At 37.4% G+C, this 23,172-nt stretch overlaps 1 protein-coding gene across 2 annotated transcripts in view; it reads left to right on the top strand.

Annotated features, from left to right (window-relative positions):
• The window catches only part of PTPRO (protein tyrosine phosphatase, receptor type, O), a 345,855-nt gene that overhangs the window by 208,750 nt on the left and 113,933 nt on the right, over positions 1-23,172 (top strand). For both annotated transcript variants that reach the window (XM_006866027.1, XM_006866028.1), the window contains exons 3-4: positions 17,031-17,189; positions 22,604-22,756. In XM_006866027.1, coding sequence (XP_006866089.1) covers positions 17,031-17,189; positions 22,604-22,756 — 312 coding nt within the window. The remainder of the gene's footprint in view (positions 1-17,030; positions 17,190-22,603; positions 22,757-23,172) is intronic.

Here is a 23,172-nt window from a genome sequence, read left to right as displayed (position 1 = left end):
GCTGACTGTGAGATTATCAACCCGACTCGTAATCACTATGCTACCAGAGCTCCTTAAACCAGAACATACTTTATGTTAAATAATTTTTGTTTGTCTGAGTTCTCAGATACAAGAATTATGCTTATATTTAACCTCAGATTTAACTGGTTGCATAGTATGTTTCACGTTGGGCTGCAAATTGCCAGGTCAGCAGTTCAAACTCCTAAAATGCCCCTGGGAGAAAGATTAGGCTTTCTGCCTTTGTAATTTTCATCCTCAGAAATCCTATAACGATTGCTATGATTTAGAACCAACTCAACAGCACACAACCAGCATCACCACCAAAGAAACCCTATACATGTTTGCTGTGAGTCAGAACCAATTCAAAATCACACAACAACTATAATTCAGTTATGTTTATAAAGAGAAAGAATAAGGTCTTCTTATCTGTTAGCATAGTGGTTACGAATTGGGCTGCGAACCACAAGATCAGCAGTTTGAAACTACCAGCTGTTCCACGGAATAAAGATGAGGCTTTCTGCTCCCATAAAGATTTACAGCCTCGGAAACCCTGTACAGGGTCGCTATGAGTCGAAACCGACTCCACGGCACACATCCACCACCAACATCTGTTAATAGATATTCCCCACCTCACTTTTCAAGTAGTCTTAGCTTTATTTTAGTCCAATACAAATGCCAAGAAGAAAAAAAAAAACATTAACATTTTAACCTCGTATTTTGAGACTGGATATTAGAGAGCAAAATAAAAATCTTATATAGGTAACAACTCCTAATTATTCCTAACATCATTAACTCTACAAGACCTGCAATTTTTAAGTGCCAGATCCTGGCCACAGTTAAGGACAAAGATATGAAGGCATCATCTGTTAAAATAAAAGGAGAGTGAAGCAGGAGAATAAGAATTCAGAATTTAACTAGAGGACATGTTTTCAGCTTATCTGTCAAAATAAATTAAATAAAATCTCCTTTGGCAGAGTCCCAGGATCAGTATTGAGCCTAAACCTTCAGAATGCACAGATCCCAAACCTTTAAAGTTTAAAGATAAAATGAACAAATCTAGGACCTAGTTAAATTTTAAAAAGAAATTATTTAGCAAAATATTGCTTTAATCACATTCCAAAAAAGATAAATTGGGAGTTAGTATATGCAAGCAGCAGATCTAGGTTTATAGCTATCTATAATACAAACTTTGTAAGGTTAGTAGTTCTGCCTTACTCATCTTTCTGTAAGATCATAAGCACCGAGCACGAGTCTTACACTTAATTGACTATTGATAAGTGCCACTGAGTTAATTCCAGCTCATAGTGACTCTGTATAGGATTCCTGAAGCTATAAATCTTTACAGGAGCAGACAGCCTCATCTTTCTCCTATGGAGTGGCTAGTGGGCTCAAATCACTGACTATGTGGTTAGCAGTCCAGTGCTTACCCTACACAGCCAACACGGCCCCTTACACTTAAATTATCTGTAAATATTATCAGTAAATATTAGTTTAACTGAGTTGATTAGCCAGAAAACTCACCAACAAAAACCAAGACTGAGTGCAAGGTAAAAGAGAACATTAAACCTATGGTGATCGTTGCTGACCCAATATTTTTTAGCATGAACTCAGCCTCCCCTAGTCAGACAGATCTCAAAGATATGGCTTTTGAGCTAAAGGTTCATGAAGGAATGTTATGAGTAAGTAAATGCTAATTTTAAAAAATATGATATTTTAGCCCTTGAAGTGAGTTTTATGGTTTTACAGTTAATTTATGTTGTTGCTGTTGTTAAGTACCATGGAGTTAGTTTCAACTCATAGTGATCCTGTGTAGGGTTTCCAAAAAGCAGCTGGAGGGTTTGAAACACTGACTTTTCAGTTAGTAGTCCAGTGCTTATCCTACAGTGTCACACCAGAAGTCCATAGATAGCTGGCATTTTTTACTCAGTGCTCTGTTTGTGGTGGAAGCAGGGAAAGTTCACTGTGGATCAGCCTCAGCTGTAGGCAGATGCTGAATCTTGGATTGGGTGATATTGTCACTACTGCTATCCCTCACTATCCACTGACAGATGTCTTGAGTCTGTGAAGGGTCTTAGGTAGGAGTTTCCTGCCTTTTCCTCTATGCTAGCCCACCTCTGCTCTCTATCTGTGTGGGATCATAGGCTCAAGAGAGCTCCTTCTCCTCTCCCCAGGACAGACATCTCCTTCAGAATCTTGGATCTAACTGGAAGGAAGATGACACCTTAAGACCTTTGCTATGTATTAGGGAATGGTCCAGGAAAGTGAGTCTCTTGGTATAAGTTATCATCTGCATGCCAGTGGCACTGTGGCAGGGATCTCTCCAGTCCCCTGTCCTTCCCTAAGGCTTCTCCTGAGCACCTGGCCAAGGCCTAGGAAAAGAGCTGGGTAGTCTGGCTGGGTTTCACTTGTGTCTCCCAGCTCTTCTAAACCAACAATGACCCAGAACTTCAGGATGATGGAAATGTGCTTTATCTGCACTGTCAATATGGTAGCCACTAATTTTAAATTTTATTTGATAACCTTTAAATTTAACTTCATTTGTTACAGGTGGCTACTAACTACCATATACTGTTGTCAAGTACCATCGAGTTGGTTCCAATGGTTCATGCCAACTTAGCAGTCCAGAGTATTAGCCCATAGCACCACACTAGTACTCCAGCTACCCAATAGGACTAAACAATTCTAACCTCTCATTCTTGACATCAGCCTTTAAGAATTTGGTCAAATCTTACCTGATTTCTTCCTACCTGCATCACCATTACCTCCAGCCAAAGAAGAAACAATTTGTATATCTCATCTCACCTCAGAGACACACGCACTCTTTGGGATTTAGTTCATTTGTTTGCCTTTCAGTTTCAGTTCTGGTAGAAAGATTTTGACTTCAAAGAATATTTGGGGTTTTTTTCTTGTTGTTAGGTTAGAAGTGATATTTTCTTACATTTTCCATATCCTAAGTGGAGCTCTGGTACCATACTGGTTACAAATCAGGCTGCTAACCTCAGGGTCAGTAGTTTGAAATTACCAGCGGTTCCATGGGAGAAAAATGAGGCTTTCTGCTCCCATAAAGATTTAAGCCTGGGAAACTCTGTACAGGGTTGCTATGAGTCAGAAATGACTCCACAGCATACCACCACCACCACCACCACCAAAGTGGAACTAGAAACTTGCACTGATTACTAAAGAATAAAAACTAATGGCAGTCTATTGTCTCGTCTTTTACCTCATTGGTAAAGATCCAATTACATTATCCCAAGATTCAAGACCAGTCATATCAGATTGGTAATAAAAACTGGGAATTAGTGTACAAATATTTCTTTGATATTAGGCATGAGATGACATTAGGTGATGTTTGAATTTCAGCTTTCTCCTGTATAAAAGAAGGAACTTAAAGTACATGATTACTAAGATTGCTTTTGAATAAAGTTACTGTTATTTGTTATCCCACCTGAATTTAGAGATCATCTGAAGAACAAATTTGATACATTAAATACTCAAGACCGAAGACCAGAAGAGTTGTGGGATGACATCAAGGACATCATACAGATAGAAAGCAAAAAGTCATTAAGAAGACAAAAAAGAAGGAAAAGGTCAAAATGGATGTCAGAAGAGACACTGAAACTTGTTCTCTAGCATAGAGATGCTAAATCAAATGGAAGAAATGAGGAGGTACAAGTGCTGAACATAAAATTTCAAAGATCAGCTTGAGAAGATAAAGCCAAATAACTACAACAAAATGTGCAAAGAACTGGAGTCAGAAAACCAAAAAGGAAGAACACACTCAGCATTTCTCAAGCTGGGGGAACTGAAGACAAAAATCAAGCCTCGACTTTATTGAAAGATTCTTTGGGAAAATTATTGAATGATACAGAAAGCCTCAAAAAAGATGGAAGGAATACACAGAGTCACTGTACAAAAGGAAATAGTTGATATTCAACCATTTCAAGAGGTAGCATGTGATCAAGAGCCAATGATACTGAAGGAAGAAGTCCAAGGTGAATTGAAGGAATTGGCAAAGAACAAGGTGCCAGGAATTGATAGAATAAAAGCTGAAATCTTTCAAGAAAATGAGGCAGTACAGGAGGTACTCACTCATCTCTGTCAAGAAATTTGGAAGACAACTATCTGGCTGACTGATTGGAAGAGATCCATATTTGTGCGCATCCCAAAGAAAGGTGACCCAACAGAATGTGGAAATCATTGGACAATATCTTTGATATCCCATGCGAGGAAAGTTTTACTAAAATTAAAACAGAAATGGCTACAAACATACATTGACAGCTGACTTCCAGGGGTTCAAGCCGGATTCTGAAGAGGATGTGGAATGAGGGATATCATTGCTGATGTCCGATGGATCTTGACTGAAAGCAGAGGATGTCAGAAAGATGTTTACTTGTGCTTTATTGACTATGGAAAGGCTTTCAATTGTGGATCATGACAAGCTATGGACAACATTGTGAAGTATGAGTATTCTGGAACACTTAATTGTGCTCAAGAGGATTCTGTACATGGACCAAGAGGCAGTTGTTTGAACAGAACATGGGAACACTGAATGGTTTAAAATTAAGAAAGGTGTGCGACAGGGTTGAATTCTTTCACCATACTTATTCAACCTGTATGCTGAGCAAATAATCTGAGAAACTGGGTTATATGAAGAAAAATGTGGCATCAGGATTGGAGGAAGATTCATTAACAACCTGCTATATGCAGATGATACAACCTTGACTGCTGAAAGTGAAGATTTGAAATATTTACTGATTGCATGTCAGTGTAAAGAAAACAAAAATCCTCACCACTGGACCAATAAATGGAGAAAAAATTGAAGTTGTCAAGGACTTCATTCTTCTTGGATCAACTATCAACATTCATGGAAGCAGCAGTCAAGAAATCAGACAACGTATTGCATTAGGCAAATTTGCTGCACAAGACCTTTTTAAAGTGTTGAAGAGCAAGATGTCAGCTTGAAGACTAAGGTGCGCCTGACCCAAGCCATGGTATTTTCAATAACCTCATATGCGTGTGAAAGCTGGATAGTGAATAAGGAAGAATGTAGAAGAATTGATGCTTTTGAATTATGGTGTAAGAGAATATTGAAAATGTCATGGGCTGCCAAAAAAACCAACAGATCTGTGTTGGAAGAAGTGCAGCCAGAGTGCTCCCTTGAAGCCATGATGGCCAAACTTTGTCTCTCATACTTTGGACATATTGTCCAGAGGGACCAGTCGCTGGAGACGGATATCATGTTTGGTAGGGTGGAGGGTCAGAGAAAAAGAGGAAGACCCCCCAGCGAGATGGATTGGCAAAGTGGAAGAATCAATGGGCTCAAGTATGGCAATAGTGAGGCTGTCCCAGGATCAGGCAGTGTTTTGTTCTGCTGTGCATAAGGTCACTATGAGTCAGTACCGACTCGATGGCACCTATCAACAACAACTGTTATCTGCCTTTCTAAGAATGTTCCTTAGAAGCAGGATGACAACACTCATTGCTCTTACTTTGGACATATTATCAAGAAAGACATTATCAGTCTATTAAAGGACATTATTCTTGGTAGAGTGGAGGGTCAGCGAAGAAGAGGACAATCCCAATGAAACGGAGTGGCACCGTGGCAGCAGCAATGGACTCAAGCATAACAACAATCATAAGGACAGCACAGGATCAGACAGCGTTTCGTTCTGTTGTCACTGAGTCAGAGCCTACTCAATGGTACCTAACAACAACAACTCTTGTCAGTTAATGATATAGTTTTCCCTCTTTATTTTTCTAACAGGAAGCTGTTTTTAAAAAGTTTAGAAAATATTTGTAGTATTTGCTTACAGAGTTGACACATTTCTCTTCAGAATAAAAGGGCATGTTTGTTGAGTCATTTATTGTGTGTTGGATGTTTGTGTTGATGAAATAAGATATGTCAAAGCAACTGGCCCTGGGGAAGTCCTTGGATGCTTTGCTATAGTTGTAAAGAGCAGAGCAACATAGCAAAAATAAATTCAGCACAACAGAGAAGTGTGACTAGTTCAAAAGAACTGCACAACCCTTAGGCTCTAACATCGAATTAATATTTAATTGATTCAAAACCTGTACACTCTAAAAAGAACGGATAGTTTCTCAATAGATAAAATAATAAATGAAACAATCACTTAGAAATTGAGGAAACATTATATGCACCCACCTATACTTTCTGTTGCATTCCTGGTGTAGCGTTATAGGATCAGTACCAGACTGTAAACCACAAGGTCAGTTGTTTTAACCCACCAGCCACTCCTTGGAAACCCTATACAGAGTTACTATGAGTCAGAACCAGCTCCAGGACACTTCCCAACAGCACTCTGCTAATAAAATCCTAGAGTTAGTAGCTGCAAGCATTACAGAACAAACATAGAGACACCCTGTAAATATAATATTCTATAAAAATCTATCCTAAGTAAAAATCCATGAGCTTTTCATTTTTATTCCAGTTACTTAGTAAATTCTCAATGCCATGTCCTAGAGAACTGAAGATAAATAAAAATACTACCCATGCTCAAGGATATTACACTATAGTGGAAGAAAAAAAATAAGCAAACCAGTACCAAAACTATGATAAATGCTATTAGAGAATTATGTAAGACAGAGTGCATAGACTTCCTAGGGAACATTGTGAAGGCAACACAGAAGAAATAATCTTTGAAAGATTCATGGAAATTCATCAAGTGCAAATGGATAAAGAATGCAGAGTATTACAGCCATTGTCAAAGGGAAACGTGTAAAGAAATGGAGGTGTAAACAGGATGGCACGTATGGAGGACTGCAAATAGTTAAGATGGCAAACATCCACAAAAAAAGTCAGAAGCCCCAAGATCCTGAATCCTACATTGGACTATTTTGAGTAGTGGTTCAAAGCATAAATTTTGTTGTCAAATAAACTACATGTGTAGCACTTGGCATATTAATATTTTTAAATCTTACTTGTCTAACCTATAATCTATTCCAAGAATTAGCAAAACTTTTCCGTACAGACCTAGACAATAAATAGTTTGTGCTTGGAAAGCCATATAGTTCCTGTTGCAACTATTCAACTCTGCCATTGCAGTACAGAAGCAACCATATATATACTACATAAGTGAGTGGGCATGACTGTATTCTAAGAAAATTTCATTTATACATGTGAGAAATGTTGTCGATAGCCTGGATACTGCCTTGGTCTCTCTTGGTTATGAGGTTACCGATGAGTTATCACAAGTGCTTACCAAAAAATGCTCAAGAAATCCAATCTGTACTCATTTTAGTGAAAGTGAGACTGTTTTTTTTCAATTTTGCAAAATCAGGTGCCAAACCCAGAACACATGGACCCATGGACCATGAGGCCTGTTCGCAAATAATTTTATCTTCTTGTCCAAGAAAGTCCCTCCCCCAGTTCCTCATTGACTGAGTACTGTGGGGTTAACAATCTTACCCCAGATGCCATCTACTCCCCTTGATGGTTGCATTCTTATTTAAAGTTCCTAGTTGGCTGAACAAGTTCCTTCCTCTTCCCCCTTGAGCTTCTATTGTTATACTAGCAAGAAATTTCCTGGAACCCCCTCATTCCTAAAGATGGACCATCCTAAGAGTTATTTCTCACAAATATATTATAAATTTTAATGAGATTCGTATGTATATGATTAAATGTGAAATGTTACAGTTGTAACTTTGATGTATATATATATATATTAGCATAGACTTCTTTGTGTGTTATGGAATACCATTTCTAGACTCATTTTATGCTTTTTAATCACATATCTCTTGCTTATCCCTTGCTATTGAGATCATTTAGCCATTGTTTGGGGACCCATCAGAGCTTCCAGTCTAAACCAAGGAGCTCTGGTAGCGTAGTGGTTATGAATCGGGCTGCAAGCTGCAAGGTCAGCAGTTAGAAACTACTAGCTGTTCCATGGGAGAAAGATGAGGCTTTCTGCTCCCGTAAAGATTTCCAGCCTTGGAAACCCTGTACAGGGTCGTTATGAGTTGGAACCAACTCCATGACACATAACAACATAACATCATTTTTAGTTTCTTGACACTGTGGGTGATATAGTGTCTATTACAGGTTCACTGAGTCAGAGTAACTAGGCTTCACCCCTGTTTCCCAGGTATCTACATATATCCTTGTTTCTCAACCAGAAAGAGTCTTTGCTCTAAGCAGACAGAGAGCCTGACTCTGTGCTCAACCTAGTATGGAACATTCCATACTTGTTGTTGTTGTTAAGTGCTGTTGAGTCAGTTCTAATTCATAGTGACCCTGTATAGGACTTCTGAGGAGTAGCTAGTAAATCTGAACCACCAACCTTTTGGTTAGCAGTCTAATGTTTCTCCTACAGAGCCACATCATAGTTTGCTAGGGCCAAATGCAATACTAGCTCTTCTTCCAGGTCCAAAACACAGAAGGTCTATGACTTAATCCCACTTCCCATTTCTGTTCTGTTTTAGCTTGGCAATATACTTTAGGTTTTCTTTTTACTTTGTGGTAGGAGCAAATGGTGTATGTCAAAATATGGCTTTACTGCACAATTTTTAACTAGAAATCCAATCATTAAATTTTGTTTTTGTCTTGTAATAAAAAATAAATTTAACATAATCAGTTTTCTCTTCACATACTATGTTGTTGCTGATAAATGCTGTTGAGTCTGTTCTGACACAGCAGTTTCTAAAGAGCAGCTGGTGAGTTTGAACTGCTGACCTTGTAGTTAGCAGTCAAGTGCTTATCCTACAGCACCACACCAGGCCTCCACATATAATATATTCCTTGTACAATGAAATCTGATATTCAAATTGAAGAATACTTCATGATCTTTAATTATCTCTGAACCTTTTTGGTCTCCTATAGTCAATTGTCTGGAGAACATGCTCCTTAGGGATGTTATTGTTCACTGTTGTTGTTAAGTGCCATTAAGTGGATTCCAACCCACAGCGACCCTGTATAGGGTTTCCAAAGAGCAGCTGGTGAGCTTGATCCACCAAACTTGCAGTTCAAACAACTTTGCAGTCTGATGCATTAGCTCATAGTGCCACACCAGGACTAGACAGGCCCATTGATTTGCTGAAAGGTGATCCCTGGGAGTTTAATTCAGTTCCAAGTTTGAAGGGTGTCTAAGTGCCATATTCTCAGGAACCCCGTTGTTGTTGTTGTTGTTAAGTACTGTGGAGTCGATTCCAACTAATAATGACCCTGCACAGGGTTTCCGAGGCTGTAAATCTTTACGGGAGCAGAAAGTTTCTCCCACAGAACAGCAGTAGTTTCGAACTGCTGACCTTGAGTTTAGCAGCCCATTTCGTAACCACTACACTACCAGAGCTTCATTAGTCTATCAAATCAGTAACTCTGTTATTTCCTTTTTTTTTGGTTCTCACAGTTTATCAAGGGCCTTCTGTAGTGATCCCAATTAGAGTGGTCTGTAGTGGTAGCCAGGCCCCATCTAGTACTTCTGGTTCCTACAGCATGTTTATCATATTCAATGAGATAGCTGAAAGAATCACTTAAAAAGAACAAGGAATCATGAAACAAAAGTTGGGACCAATAAAACAAAACATATTGAATAAACAAAAAGAACATTTATAGAAATGAAAACTAAAGTTAATTAAATTAATCAAAACAGTTAATTAAGTAAATTTAAAGATAACTTATTGGAAAACTTCAGCAGCTAGGATAAATTATAGAATGATAACTGTGAAAATAGAACTAGTAAATTGGAAGATAATACTGTGCAATTTCCTCATAACTAGGTATAGTGAAAAAAATCTGGGAACATGGAGATGCAAGAGGCTCTAAGGGGTTTAACAGTTCAAGAAAAAGAGGGTAATAACAGCTGCAATATTGGAAGAGGTGATTGTTGACAATTTCCAAAATTTGAAGAATGACATGAATCCATACATTGCTAAAACATTCCAAGTACTGAGTAGGAAATTTTTTAAATAAGACCAAACATGGATATATTAGGGTAAAACTGCAGATTATCAAAGCTTAATAAAAAGCTTAAAATGCAGCAGAAAGAAAAAGCATAATATTTGCAAAGGAACAACAATTGGATTGACAGGAAGATTCGCTCTGCAATAATTGGTGCAAAAAGACAATGGAACAATATGTGCAAAGTATTCAAGTGAATTCTATATACCTATAATTTTATACCCAGTTTTAAGAGTAAAGATAAAGACAATTTCTGATATACAATATCAGAGAGAATTAGCACCAAAGCTAACTTGCAGAAGTATTCATAGAAATGTTTCAGCAAGAAAAAAGGTAAATCCAGAAAGAAGACATAAAATAGATTTTTAAATAAAAAGATCATGGGATTGTTATTTATGACAAAGGGTGCATTGAAGATTAGTGATAGAAGATGGGGAAAGAACCTATGAAATAGGTAAAAGAATTAAATTCTAAAAATGGGGGAGATGAATGTGAAAAGATAATCAACCTCCTTAATGAGCATGGAATTAAAGCAAAAAGACAAAATTCACACATCTCAGACTGGAAAAAAAGACTGGTAAAAACAAATATCATAGAAGGTGAAAAACAAGAAATGTCACGTGCTGTTGATATGCAAATTGAGACAATCAATGTATATAGCATTTTGACTACTAATGTTGTTGTTGTTAGGTGCTGTTGAGTTGGCTCATAGTGACTCTAAGCACAACAGAATGAAACACTGCCCAGTCCTGAGCCATCCTCACAATTGTGGCTACACTTGAGCCCAATACTGTTGCTACCATGCCAGTCCATCTTGTTGGGGAATCTTCCTCTTTTTGACAATCTTCCACTTTACCAAGTAAAATGTCCTTCTCCAGGGACTGATCCTTCATGATAATATGTCCAAAGAATGAGAGATGAAGTATTATAATGAAATGTGCAAAGACCTGGAATTAGAAAACCAAAAGGGAAGGACATGCTAAGCATTTCTCAAGCTGAAAATTTGAAGAAAAAAAATTCAAGCCTCAGCTTGCAATATTGAAGGATTCTATGGGTAAAATACTGAATGATACAGAAAGCATCAAAAGTAGATGGAAGGATGGAGTCACAGAATCAAATATGAATGGTATTCAACCATTTCAAGAGGTAGCATATGATCAGGAACTGATGGTACTGAAGGAAGACGTTCAAGCTGCACTGGAGACACTAGAGAGAAACAAGGTTCTAGTAATTGATGGAATACAAACTGAAATCTTCCAACAAACTGACACAACACTGGAGGTGCTCACTCATCTATGACAAGAAATTTCTAAGACAGCTGCCTGGCCAACAGATTGAAAGAGATTCATATTTGTGCCCATTCCAAAGAGAGGTGACCCAATGGAATGCGGAAATCATCAAACAATGTCTTAATGCCACATAAAATTAAAATTTTGCTGAAAATAATTAAAAATCAGTTGCAACAGTACATTAACAGGGAACTGCAGAAGCTCAAGCTGGATTCAGAAGAGAATGTAGAACTAGAGATCTCTTTGCTGATATCAAATGGATCTTGGCTGAAACCAGAGAATACCAGAAAGATGTTTACTTGTACTTTATTGACTATGCAAAGGCTTTGAACTGTTTGGATCATGACAAGTATGGCTAACTTTGCAAACAATGGGTATTCCAGGACTCTTAATTATGTGCATTAGGAGCAAAAGGCAGTGGTTCAAACAGAACTGAATAGTTTAAAATCAGGAAAGGTGTGTACTAGGGTTGTATCTTTTCACCATACTTAGTCAATCTGCATGCAGAACAAATAATTCAAGAAGCTGGATTATATGAAAAAGAGCATGGAAACAGGACTGGAAGAAGACTAAATAACAACCTGTGATTTTCAAAAGACACAACCTTCTTTGCTGAAAATGAAGAAGACATGAGATATTTACTGATGACAATCAAAGACTACAGCTTTCACTATAGATTGTACCTCAATGTAAAGAAAACAAAAATACTCACCACTGGATTAATAAATGTCATCATGATAAATGGATAAAAGTTTGAAGTTGCCAAAGACTTCATTTTTCTTGGATCCATAATCAATGTTCATAGGAACAGCAGTCAAGAAATCAAACTACATAATTCACTAGGTAAATCTGCTGCACAAGACTTGTTTAGCGTTCAAGAGCCAAGATAGTAAAGGACAAAGATGTGCCTGACCCAAGCTATGGTATTTTCAATAGCCATATGTGCACATGAAGGTTGGAAAATGATTAAGGAAGACTGTAGAAGAACTGATGAACTTAGGTTATGGTGTTGGAGAACAATATCAAAAGTACTGAGGACTACCAGAAGAACAAACAAATCTGTGTTAGAAGAAATACAACCAGAATGCCCCTTAGAAATCAGGATCTCAAGATTTCATCTCTCAAATTTCAGACACATTATCAGGAGGGACAAGTCCCTGGATAAGGACTTTATGCTTGGTAAAGTGTAGGGTCAGCAAAAAAGAGGAAGACTCCCAATGACATGGATTGGCACATTGGCAGCAGCAATGGACTCAAGTATAACAAAAATGTGAGGATGGCTCGAGACCAGGCAATGTTTCGTTCTGTTAGGCATGTGGTCCCTATGAGTTGCAATTGTTTCTATGGTACCTACCAACAACAGCATAGTATTTTAAAACATGCAAAATAATACTCCGTGTTGAGGCTGGGTGCATACAAATGTAAAAATAAAAACCATGCAAGGGAAGATAAACATCAAATTCAGAATAATAATTTACCCATGGCCACAGTGGAAGGAGAATGGGAATTGGGTAAACTACATGAGAAATTTCAACCATATTACATGATAGTTTACTATTTGGAAAATAAAAAGACATGAAACCAAAAAAATCATAAATAAACATAATAAATTATTAACATTTTATAGTAACTATTTCTCCTTCCCATCCAGTCTTGTTCCTAAAACAAAAAAGAAAAGTATGTGGGGTTGAATACATGAAAAGGAGCAAATGAATTCTATCTGAATTTAACCTTTTCATCATTGAACAACACAGCTCTGGTTTAGGCCTTATCATTTCTTTTCTAAAAAGAAAAATAAGGAAATAATTGGAGAAATAGAAAAATATTTTTACAGCATGCATTTGAGTTCTACTGAAAAGACTATTTTTGATATTGAATATACCACCATAATGCCTCAACATACACTTTAGGATTTACAGCTGATCTTAGTCATTTATAGTGAGGGTGAAGGAAATATAGAAAACAAACATATAAGTAGAATTTTGGAAATTTCCTATAGATAAAATTTAAATAACTTGTAGAAGCAGCGAAAATAAATAAATCATCTGTGCTGTAATCCTCATGTAGCTCTTGAATTTCAAATTTTGACCATGACTTTGATGTTCAGACTTCATGCTTCATGCCCTGGGGTGTGAGAGATTGTGTGGCCCTCTAACTTCTTTTCAGTAGACAGAACCATGGTGAGGATGTGAAAGAGTACTGCAGCAATGGAAGAGTTATTGCTCTTTGGCTGCTTTTTGATGTTAGCTTTCATTTTGGTCCTCTTAGATCCAAAGTCAGTACCTGAATAGGACAGACTTCATGCGTTAGTAATTAGGCTGCAATGAAAGAACTTCAAATAGTTCCAAACCTCTGTAGGATTAATAAAAAACAAATATTCAATGTCTTAGTGGTTTTGTTTGTTTGTTTATCTGAAACCCAAGTGAATTCACTCTGTTATCTTTAATAGAAAGACCAGAGATGAGACTAAAATAAAATAAAAACTTTTTTTTTTTTTTTAACTTTTTGTTGTGAATTAGAGGAGCCCTGGTAGAGTAGTGGATTACCAGCTGGACTGATCACTGCAAGGTCCACACTGGAGGAGTCGATACACTGGAGACAAATGAGACTATCTTCTTTCATAAAGATTTACAGTCTCAGAACCCTATATGGGGTTGCTATGAGTAGGACCCAATTGTATGGCACACAATCACCATGACCGCCATTGTGAATTAAGTGAAGTTTTACAGAGAAGATCATCAGTTTTATTGTCAACAATTCATACACTTTGTTTCATCTCAATAATTGCAATCCCCTGCATGCAACACAGTTATCCCACCTCCTCCCTGTGGCTCCTGTTTACATTTCACCTTCCTTCCCATCCCTTCTCAACTTTGTCCTGAGGTAAATATTATCCTTTGATCTTGAATGAGTCACCATTGGTGAACATACCTTGCTAGTTTTGTTGTCCCCATATAGAACTATCTACTGCTTGGCTGAAAATTGGGCAACAAGGGTAAGTGCTTTTCCAGATCAGCAGGGTGACTGAGGGTTGTAGTCTCGGGTTTGTCTAGTCTCCTTCTGATCAGTAAGATAATAAAACTTTCAACCAGAGAATAGAGCTCCTAGTCTACAGAAAAATGATCATAGCATACGCTGCATTCTGAAGGTTTTCTTATATCATAGATGTTGGCATGGTTTTTGAGACAATTCTAGGAAAAATCAAAACTTTAACATTAACATATAGCTTCAGTCTTTTTCTGGATTTTTACCATCAAAAGTAAGAATAGGTTTATTGTTGCTGTTAAGTGTCGTTAAGTTGGTTCCAACTCATAGCAGCCCTGTACACGGTGTCTGAGGAGCAGCTGGTGAGTTTGAACTACCGACCTTGCAATTCAAACTGATCTTGCAGTCCAGTGCTTATTCTACAGTGTCACACCAGGACTCCCTTAAAAGTTAGCAAGCACTCAGTCAAGGAACAACAAAGGTTTCCACTCTCCTGGAGCAACAGAGGAAGGAGAGTCAGGAATTGGGGAAGGAAACACATTACTTCCATTAATGCTGTTTCCTTTGCCATGAGGCCAGAATTGATAGTGCCTGGATACCATTGCTGAAAGTTTTCATCAAAGTTTCTGTAAAAGAATCTTGATCAAAAGGAAGGAAAAAATGGGAAACAGAATTTCAAATTCTTCTGGAATACAGATCTTCTAATACCATGGAGGCTAAATAGCAAAAATTATTGCCCTGAGATGAATTTTAAACAAAGAAAAAAATATCTTTGAAGCGTTCTGTAAACCAAACAATAATTTTATTTAATTGTTGTTGTTGTTAAGTGCCATCGAGTCGGTTCCGACCCATAGCGACCCTGTACAGGGCTTCCGAGGGTGTAAATCTTTACGGGAGTAGTAAAGAATATTTACTTAGAGCATTGTGCTCTTTTAAAGAGCACATATATACGATAAAATTGACAATAGCAACTCTAAAGGTTAGTTAAGAAGCATAGGAGACGAGTTTAGGTTAATGGGGAAAGGAAAATTCAGAAAAGGATGGTGAGAAGAATATTTGCACAACTTGAATGTAATCAATGTTGCTAAGTAAGTTATGTAGAAATTGTTGAAATGCTGTACCTTCACTTTAAAAAAACAAAAGAATGGGTAAGATCCTGAGAAGAGCTGTGTTAGCACAGAGGTTAAGCACTTAGCTGCTAAACAGATGGTCAGCAGTCTGAACCTTCCAGAAGCCCTGAGAGACAACGTGGGCTTCCGTAAAGATGTACAGCCTACGAAGCCCTGTAGGGACAGTTCTTTTCTATCCTACAGGGTGGCTATGTGTCAGAACCAAATAGGAAGCAGTAGGTTTAAGACCCTGAAGGATAAAATGAAGCATAAATAGCTAGGATTGAGACAAAGTAGGTACTCAGTAATTATTTGTTAAATGAATGAAGGCAAATTTTAGTTTCTTAAGTTATTGAAACAAATATTAAAAGCATAAAATTTAACTTTAGGCTTTTGCTTTCGTTTATACTACAGATGATATCCAAGAATGCTTTCCATCCTAAAACTTTCAACCAAAAATATTTTTAATATAGTGCAATAGTTGACTCCAAACCAACTTATTTGATATCTTTGGTGAAACAAAATTAATGTAAGTGAAATTTATTCAGTAGATCCTTCAGAAGGGGAGGGGAAACTATGTCTTTTTACAAAAATGTTACTGAAGTTGGGATGCAGACATGTTAGTTATGGCAAAAAAAAAAAAAAGAATATCTTAAAATGTGGTGTATTAACAACTCTGGTAAAATACAAATAAATAATTTTTTAATTACTGTGTATGTTGTTGTTGTTATGTGCCATGGAGTCGGTTCCGGCTTGTAGCAACCCTGTACAGGGTTTCTGAGGCTAAATCTTTACCAGAGCAGAAAGCCTCATTTTTCTCCAGCGGAACAGCTGGTAGTTTCGAACTGCTGACCCTGAGGTTAGCAGCCCGATTCGTAACCACCACGCTTAAAAAAAACTACTTATGGTAATTTATGGGAGTGCAGTGGCTCCATAGGATAAGAACCGGACTGGAACCACAAAGTCAGCAGTTTGAGACCACCAAACACCGTCCGCGGTAGAAAGATAAGGCTTTCTGCTCCCGCAAAAGGCTTAAAGCTTTGTAAACCCTATACAGGGTTCCTATGGGTTGAAAAAGAACTCCAGGGCATTTAACAACAACTACATGGCAATTTACACAGTATGGGATGATTTGTAATCTTATACTTTATACAGAAAAATAAGTGTTAAATTCATACCAAGCAATAAATGGTCAGAATATCATTAATCTTGCTGGGTCCTTTATTTTGTTGTTCTGTTATCGTTTGCCTCTTAAGAATATCAAATTTTCTTGGCAGGGAGAAAAGAAAAATGAATTTAGGAATCTGATGCTATATAGACTCTGCCACATGCTTGTTAAATTACATTTGACAAATAATTTAGAATTTTTGATTCTTCAATATTTTTATCTGCTGAATGGAGATACTAATATTTTTCTTCCTATATCTCAAGATTGCAAAAGACAACTGCAAAAGGCCAAAGAAGTAAACAAGAAAGTTCTTCGAAAGACCGCAAGCACTACATAAAATATCCTTTTTTCAGTTACTACTAGGGGAAACACTCAACCCTTGAGCACTGAGGAGTTTAGTGTTCACAGGGGAGAAAATACATACATGTGAAGGTTTAATCCATGTCTCAGAGTCAGAATCAACTTAAAAGTAGTGAGTTTGGATTTGAATCCGTATAATCATTGGTACTCCAAGTTTTACTAATTGCCTTTCTCCTTCTTTCCCATTTCTCAACTCCCTTCTTTAGAACCTTTACCTGTAACCAGTGTTTCAATATATGATTATAAACCTTCTCCTGAAACAGGAGTCCTGTTTGAGATCCATTATCCAGAAAAATACAATGTTTTCACAAGAGTAAACATAAGCTACTGGGAAGGTAAAGATTTCCGGACAATGTTGTATAAAGGTAAGAGACAAAAGGAAGGCTGAGTATGTGATGGCTGACTCTGAGTATCTGATGTTTGTAAAGTGGTCATCTCCCCTGATATAAAGAGGTTTTTATAATTCACTATTTAATCTGTAAATGAGTCATTAAAAATAGTTACTGATCCATGAAAATCATATTATGAGTAATCTTAGGACATCTGGTTCATTAAGCAGCTGAGTTCTTAACCTCTGTGCTAATATAGCTCCTTTCCAGATCTTACCTAGTCTTCTTCTGTTGTATTTTTTTAGTGAAGCATACAGCATGAGAAATACTTAAATTATTATCACTTATTGGTGTCATGTCTGATGCAGGAAATACATTCAAATTTACCTGACTCACCTAAGTACCTACCTAATCAATTCCATCTTATTGCATTAAAAAAAGTATTTCTAGAACTGGGAAGCTTGTTTTCACATGGAAATTACACAAAGACTACCCTCAAATTAAAAATACAATAATTTCTGGTATTTTATATGTATTTATCTATATGACAAATGTCTAAATGACAACAGTAATATATAAAGACTGGTTTCAGGGTTTTAACTGGACATCTGGGGAAAGAAGAGACGAGGACATGGGGGAAGTATTCAAATCATTCCAAAGATTCAAATCAAATTCTCTAGGTAGATTATGTGTACAACATGCATGTGTGTGTGTTATATGTGTGTATTTATGTGTATGTCAGAAAGATACAGACAGACAAAAACAGAGAGAGTGAGAGAAAAAAAGTGACACTGGGTGAGAGAGAATCTAAGTGAAGAACCTTAAATACTATTAAGACACAAACATCACAGAGCTTGTAGATTGTAGACAATAGTATCAAAATTAATTGGTTATAACTGAAAACATCATGAATGTTTTAGTTATAATCTATTGCTGGTTTACCACAAGTAGATGCCTTTAACTACCAGAAATTGATTCTCTCACACCAGCAATAACAGCTCAGTTCAAAAATGTTGTTGTTGTTATGTGCCGTGGAGTTGATTCCAACTCATAGTGACCCTGCACAGGGTTTCCGAGGCTGTAAATCTTCACGGGAGCAGGAAGCCTCATCTTTCTCCCGCGAAGCAGCTGGTAGTTTCAAACTGCTGACCTTGCGGTTCACAGCCCAATTCGTAACCACTATGCTACATGCTGGCGACGATGTGGAGAGACTGGGACCCTCTTACATTGCTGGTGAAAACAGTATGGTGCTTCCTCAGAAATTAGGAAATAGAAATACCTTATGATCCAGCAATCCCTCGATTTGGTATTTATCCACAAGAAATATGAGCCATAACACAAATAGATACATGCACATCAATGTTCATAGCAGCACTATTTATAATAGCAAAATGTTGGAGCCCAAATTCAGAGCGCTGGTTCTCGGGAAAGGCTTCCTCTGACTCTAGGGTAAGGTTCTTGTCTCCTTTCAGCATCTGTAGGCTCAGTATTCCTTGGCTATCTCTGTGTATATGGCATCTATCTTACCCTGGAACTAGGAACTTCACAGTGCAGAAGCCTTGGGTCCAAAGGACCACTTCTGGCTCTTCCTTCTTGATGGTAAAGGTCCCTTTCAGCAATGCTTGCCTATACAATCTCTTTTATATCTCAACAGAATGTCTCACGATATAACCTAACCCTATAGATTGCATTGTTATTACTGTTGTTGTTAAGTGACTTTCAGTCAGTTCTTACTTATTATGACTATGTATAGCGTTTCCAAAGAGTAGCTGGTAGGTTTGAAATGCCACCCTTGTGGTTCACAATCCAGTGCTGAGCCTACATTGACACTAACATCATGGTGGTGGAAGAGTGGCATCAAGTCAGTTCCAACACATAGTGATCATGTACAGGGTTTCTGAGGCAGTAAATCTTTACAGGAGCAAAAAACCCCATCTAGTCTTCTCAACTGATGAATTATAACTGCTGCCATTAACATCACAGTAGTGAGATTTTGGAGTCCTACTGTGGTGCTATAGGAAAAAGAACTGGACTAACTAGAACCCCAAGGTCAGCGTTCCAACTCACTAGCTGCTCCTTTGAAATCCTACGACATGGTCTATATGAGCTGGAACCAGCTCAATGGCATGTAACAACAACAGCAAATGAGATTTTATAACACAGAGAATAATTTCATTAGACCAAGGCTGATCACATCAGATTACATCATTGGTGGGGGTGGGAGAGTGATTACATTATAGTAGATCTCATCATGGGATATTACTGCTTATCTGCGAAACTACTGAGAATCCAGGCCCGGCAAAGTTGACATAAAATCTTAACTCAAACACTGGAGAACGGAGTTCTGAAGCACACAAAGCCAGTTGTTGTTGAGTCGATTCCAGCTGTTGGTGACCCCATGTGTTTCAGAGTAGAACTGCCCTTGATAGGATTTTGAATTTCCGGAATTAGATTCCGGAAGTATAAAGGTCAGCGTATCCACACCTGTCTTCCAAGCCTTTGGGCGGACTCAACCTCCACCATTTCAGGTAGCAGCAGAGCACATTAACTGTTTATACCAACGACGGATTCCACTGTAGCACATACAGCATTGTTGTTGTTATGTGCAGTTGAGTCGGTTCTGACCCATAGCAACCCTGTACAGGGTTTCTGAGGCTGTAAATCTTTACGGGAGCACAAAGCCTCATCTTTCTCCCTTGGAACAGCTGGTAGTTTCGAACTGCTGTCTCTGAGGTTCGCAGCCCTATTCATAATCACTACACTACATAGGGCATGATATCCCTAAAAATGCTACTTTGACTTAATACATTTACAAATTGCCTTCTTCCGGGCTTTTTTTTTTTTTTTTTGAGATACTGTTTAAACATATACAGTTCATTTTAAAATATGTTTTTATTGTAAATTGAGTGAAGGTTTACAGAGACCATCGGTTTTACATTCAACAAATCATGTGCTTTTTTTCATTTTAATGGTTGCAATTCCTTCCATGTCCCATGAGTTAACAGTAGTCATTATTCACTTGAACTCTTGCACTCCTCCCTGTGTCTCCTGCTACCTTCATCTTTCCTGTCAGTCTCCCTCTTGTTGTATGAAGCATTCCCTATCACTCATGTTAACATAGGTCTACCCTCTAGCCCAGAGTAATTTCCTATTGCCTCCCAAAATGTTAAGAAAAGATTTTCTTAATAAACAAAACATGTACAGTTAATTTAAGGATTTAATAAATTTTAAACATAAACATAGGCTCTACAAACTTTTTTATTTTGTAATCTTTATTTTCTAGGAACTAGATTTTCTGATAATTAGTAAGTAGGACTTTGTTGATTTATTGATCATACACAAATTCAAATTCATGAATAACTGAAAAGAAATCACTGAAACTTTGGTTAAGAACCATGTGGTCAAAAAGAAATGAATATGCTTCTATTTTTAAGTCCATTCAATGTTTTAAAATATAAGCTAATTAATATTATCAACATCACAGCAATACACAGTTTATCAGTGAACAAAAACACTGACAAGCAAGTCATGGAAGGAGCAGGTGCAAACTTTTAATTCAATAAGTGAAACTTCTATTTTCCTTTCTCTTGGTTCTTTTTAACTGGGATTGGATTTTTTAAATTTTATTGTTTTCTAAGCTCTATCCAAATTTTAATTTATTCTTTCATTGAGCAGGTTCTGTCTGCCATTGTCAGAAACACCAATTTACTTAAAATATAAGCTAATTTCTACAAGTCAGTCTTAGTGGAAACATTTCTTGTAAAATCATTTTTTTCTACTTCATAAAATGGTAAAATACCTTGAGTTTTCATCTTAAATCAAGTGGTAAATGTAAATAAAATCCCTAGAATTTCTGCACATTATTTTCTCCGCTATTCCTTCTCATTTTGAGTACCACCATATCAGCAAATGAATCCCAAAAGTTTTCCTCCATATACATCATGAAGGTTGACTCTACTTTGAGAAGACAGCTCTTCCTCAGTCATATTTAAATGTCTTCCAACCTGAAAGGCTGACCACTTTCCAGTGATGTATCAGATGATGTTCCACTGCTATTCCACCCCACCCCTACCCCCCCACCCCCGCCAAAGTATCACAAGTTCTTTCTTCTTAGTTTGTCTTAGTCTGGAAGCTTTGTTGAAACCTGTCCACCATAGGCAATCCTGCTAGTTAGTGTCTGAGATACTGGTGCCATAACCTTCAGCAACACACAGGCCACCACAGTACAGCAAACTGACAAGCAAGTCATGGAGGAAGCAGCTATAAACATCCACTGTAACCAGAATGTGAAATATTTGAAGTATGACTTCAAGAAAACTGGAAGTTGTCAAAAATTAAATGGAATGCTTGAAGATTGATATTCTACATATTAGTGCACTGAAGTAGACTACTATTGGCCATTTTGAATTGGACAAGCATAAGATCTACTATGTCAGAAATGGCAAATTACAGAGGAACAGCATCACATTCATTGTCAAAAAGAAATTTTGGGATCTAGTGGGCATATTTTTACATATGTATTTACCTATGCTACAAATATATCCATGAATATAACAAAAAATACAGGGGGCGGGAGTTATGGAAACTACTTAGCCATAACCAAACACTTTGAAGGAATGAGTCTCAGGGGACACCAAAGTCAATTAGCATAGCAGAGTCCACAAAGACACTGTTTTACATCCCACTTTGGTAAGTAATAATTGGGGTCTTAAAAACTGGTGAGTGACCATCTATGGTGAAACTATTGGTCTCTCCCTGACTAGAGCAAAGGAGAATTAGGAAAATTTTGAATGTATGGAAACAATTATTGTAATGGATTAAATGGACCACTCAAATATCAGCCTCCAAGACTTTGAGACTAGGAGAACTGAAAGGGATCCCACTTAGAATGTCCTGAACAGAGTAGGAGGAAAATGTGGAACAAAACTCAAAACCATAAAAGGACCATATTTTTTGGTCAGACAGGGACTAGTGGAACCCCTAAGACTATAGCCCGTAATTACCCTTCAGGCCTAGAACTGAACTCAACCATGTGACTCAAATTTCATCCAAATAACAGATAGGTCTGTAGTGTGGACAATAACACTAGGGAGGTATGCACTTCTTAGGATAATCAGCCATTGATCAAAAGAGCAATGTTTACCCAAGAACAAAGTTCAGAAGCAGGAAAGAGTAAGGAAGAAGGAGAAATGGAAACAGAACAACTCCTATAATAAAAAACTTAACTCCAATTTTGCCCAATCTCCATAGGGATTTTGGTCTTTAGAATTGAGTGTCAGGATCCAAACTTTCATCCCTAACTTGCTACCAAGTTATTTACCGACCATGCCAGAAATTGAAGGGAACATTGTCTTACCGATGTTTCATTATAATTAAGTTTAGGACTTTCTAAAAGTGTTTAGCATTTGAAAAACTGTATTTTTAAATATAATTGATTTTTCTCTTGACAGACTTCTTTAAGGGGAAAACAGTATTCAATCACTGGCTACCAGGAATATGCTATAGTAATATCACCTTCCAGCTTGTGTCTGAGGCAACCTTTAATAAAAGTACTCTTGTGGAGTACAGCGGTGTCAGTCATGAACCCAAACAACATAGAACTGGTGAGTTTTGTGGATAATCAAATTTAATTTAAGAAAACAAAAAGAAAAACACCTCATAAGATGAATGAGCCTGGAGGATATTATGCAGAGTTCAATTACAGAAGGACAACTATTGTATAAAGTCAAGATTATCAAACTACAAGAAACATTCTTTGATGGTTACCAGTGGTAGGAGGAAAATGGAGGTAAACTTCTGACTAGAAATTAGACACATTTTAACTTGAGTGAAGAGGAGGGTAAAATACAGTAGGAGTGACTTCAGCAAAAAATGATGGAGGCAGGGAAAGATACTGAAAGAAGAGCAAGAGTTAAATACAACAGGGATAAATACTGTTATATACATAACCCTGAAACCACAGTGATATATATGTGGATCCATGGATAGATATGCAGACTGAACAGGTGTAAAAGGTAGA

This window comes from Chrysochloris asiatica, unplaced genomic scaffold, assembly GCF_000296735.1.
Source record: "Chrysochloris asiatica unplaced genomic scaffold, ChrAsi1.0 scaffold00086, whole genome shotgun sequence".
Taxonomy (NCBI): domain Eukaryota; kingdom Metazoa; phylum Chordata; class Mammalia; order Afrosoricida; family Chrysochloridae; genus Chrysochloris; species Chrysochloris asiatica.
This window is presented reverse-complemented; position numbering and strand designations above follow the sequence as displayed.